Source organism: Odontomachus brunneus, unplaced genomic scaffold (genome assembly GCF_010583005.1).
Source record: "Odontomachus brunneus isolate Ranch 3 - 2012 unplaced genomic scaffold, Obru_v1 Obru_scaffold_504, whole genome shotgun sequence".
NCBI lineage: Eukaryota > Metazoa > Arthropoda > Insecta > Hymenoptera > Formicidae > Odontomachus > Odontomachus brunneus.
In genome coordinates this window covers 14,095-15,764 of record NW_022639954.1, presented here as the reverse complement: position 1 = coordinate 15,764, position 1,670 = coordinate 14,095, and the positions used below count along the sequence as shown (strand labels likewise).

The 1,670-nt window shown below is 28.3% G+C and overlaps 1 protein-coding gene across 2 annotated transcripts in view; it reads right to left on the bottom strand.

Annotated features, from left to right (window-relative positions):
* The window catches only part of LOC116853729, a 4,852-nt gene extending 3,769 nt beyond the window's left edge, over window positions 1-1,083 (bottom strand). For both annotated transcript variants that reach the window (XM_032834907.1, XM_032834905.1), the window contains exons 1-2: window positions 393-1,083; window positions 131-293 (exon numbers count right to left, since the gene is read on the bottom strand). In XM_032834907.1, coding sequence (XP_032690798.1) covers window positions 131-293; window positions 393-536 — 307 coding nt within the window. In that variant the 5' untranslated portion in view covers window positions 537-1,083. The remainder of the gene's footprint in view (window positions 1-130; window positions 294-392) is intronic.
* Window positions 1,084-1,670: the final 587 nt, after the last annotated feature.

Here is a 1,670-nt window from a genome sequence, read left to right as displayed (position 1 = left end):
TATATATATATATATATATATATATATATATATATATATATATATATATATGCCGGTGTATGTATATGTATGCGTATGTGTAATATTATATTTGAAACATTTTTCTAAAAATTAATTCAGTGTCTCTTACCATAAATTGTCATTATTATCCGCGTTTTATATAATGGCTTGGAACTTCGTTCACGGCCAAACCACGTGTATACCATCATTAAACTGTCTTTTATTACTTCCTTAAAGGATAAATTGATTGCTTCCTTAATAGTAAATCCTCCAATATATTGCAGATAGTCCACCTGTATTAAAACATATTGTACGAGTACATCGTATATGTACAAATTTATTTCCTCAAGATCTATGAAAATTGTTACTACATTATTTGTTCATTAACATACTATTTCTTCATAGATATCCTCGTCAATAATTTCAAAAGCTTCCATCTCCTGCTCTGTTGATATTAGTAGACATGTCGGCTTTTGTAATGCTCGTCGTTTATTTTTAAGCACACATTTTAATATACATTCAATAGTATTGTTCATTTTTTTACAAAAGAAATATAAATCTAGAATCGTGCATTATAATATATATGTGCCCATATAGCACGGAAGCTTACAGCAACATTGCTGCAACGTTGTAGCAATGTTTACAATATTACAGCAATGTCCATCTTCTGTGCTATATGGATAATTATTAACACCATTATAATATAATATATAATATTAAAATTATACATATTTATAAATATACTCAGTAAACATAAAATGTTAATAGCATACTGGCAGTTTATTAGCCGACTAGCATCAATTGTGTCTGCATTTAGTTCGTCTTCAGTTAAAACTTGTCAACATAATATAATAACGAATTTCCAGCAAAAAACAAAGTAGAACCTATTCTTTTGCATAACCATATGCCAATATATATTTATATATTCCACTTGAACAGTTACGAAATGATATATTTTGTTTAGTTCCTGTCATCAATCTGTTATCATATTCTGTTAATATTATACTGCTAGCATATTGCCAACGAAAGGACGATGAGTAAAATAATTTCTACTTACAAAGTGTAACGTAAATTTTACATGTTATTTTTTACGTTTCTTGGGTCATAGAATACGCATAGCATTTTTTTTTTCATTTAAAGCACCGGGAAAGTGGTCAAAATTTATCTTGAAGGGATCAAAATAAGGAACTCTTAATAGTAATGCGGTCAGTGACAATTTTAGTACCATGGTATTCAGCGACTCAAGAAACATACATTACATTAACAATATAAATACATGTATATAATTTACGTTACATTTTTTTGAAAGAATTAAGCCCATTTTATCCATCGTCCTTTATAACATACACTTGAGAAAATTTGTTTGTAAATGATTTGACTATCTCCACGTGTGCGTGCGTATATGTCTGTATTGCTTAGGTTCTAACCCAGCAAACACAGATATATAACAGTTACATTGCCGTAATGAAACGGAATGTAACATGTATGTAGTAGGTTATATAGATGTTCGTTGTAATTTCCTACTCACATATGTTACAGTTATATAACGTGAGTATAACATAAAAGTAACATGTGACTAAAAAGTTATATAAAAGTTATATGTTATTTGTTAGCAAATTAACACATATATTTTTTTGTTGAATTCCAACGATTTATTCATTAGTATGGTT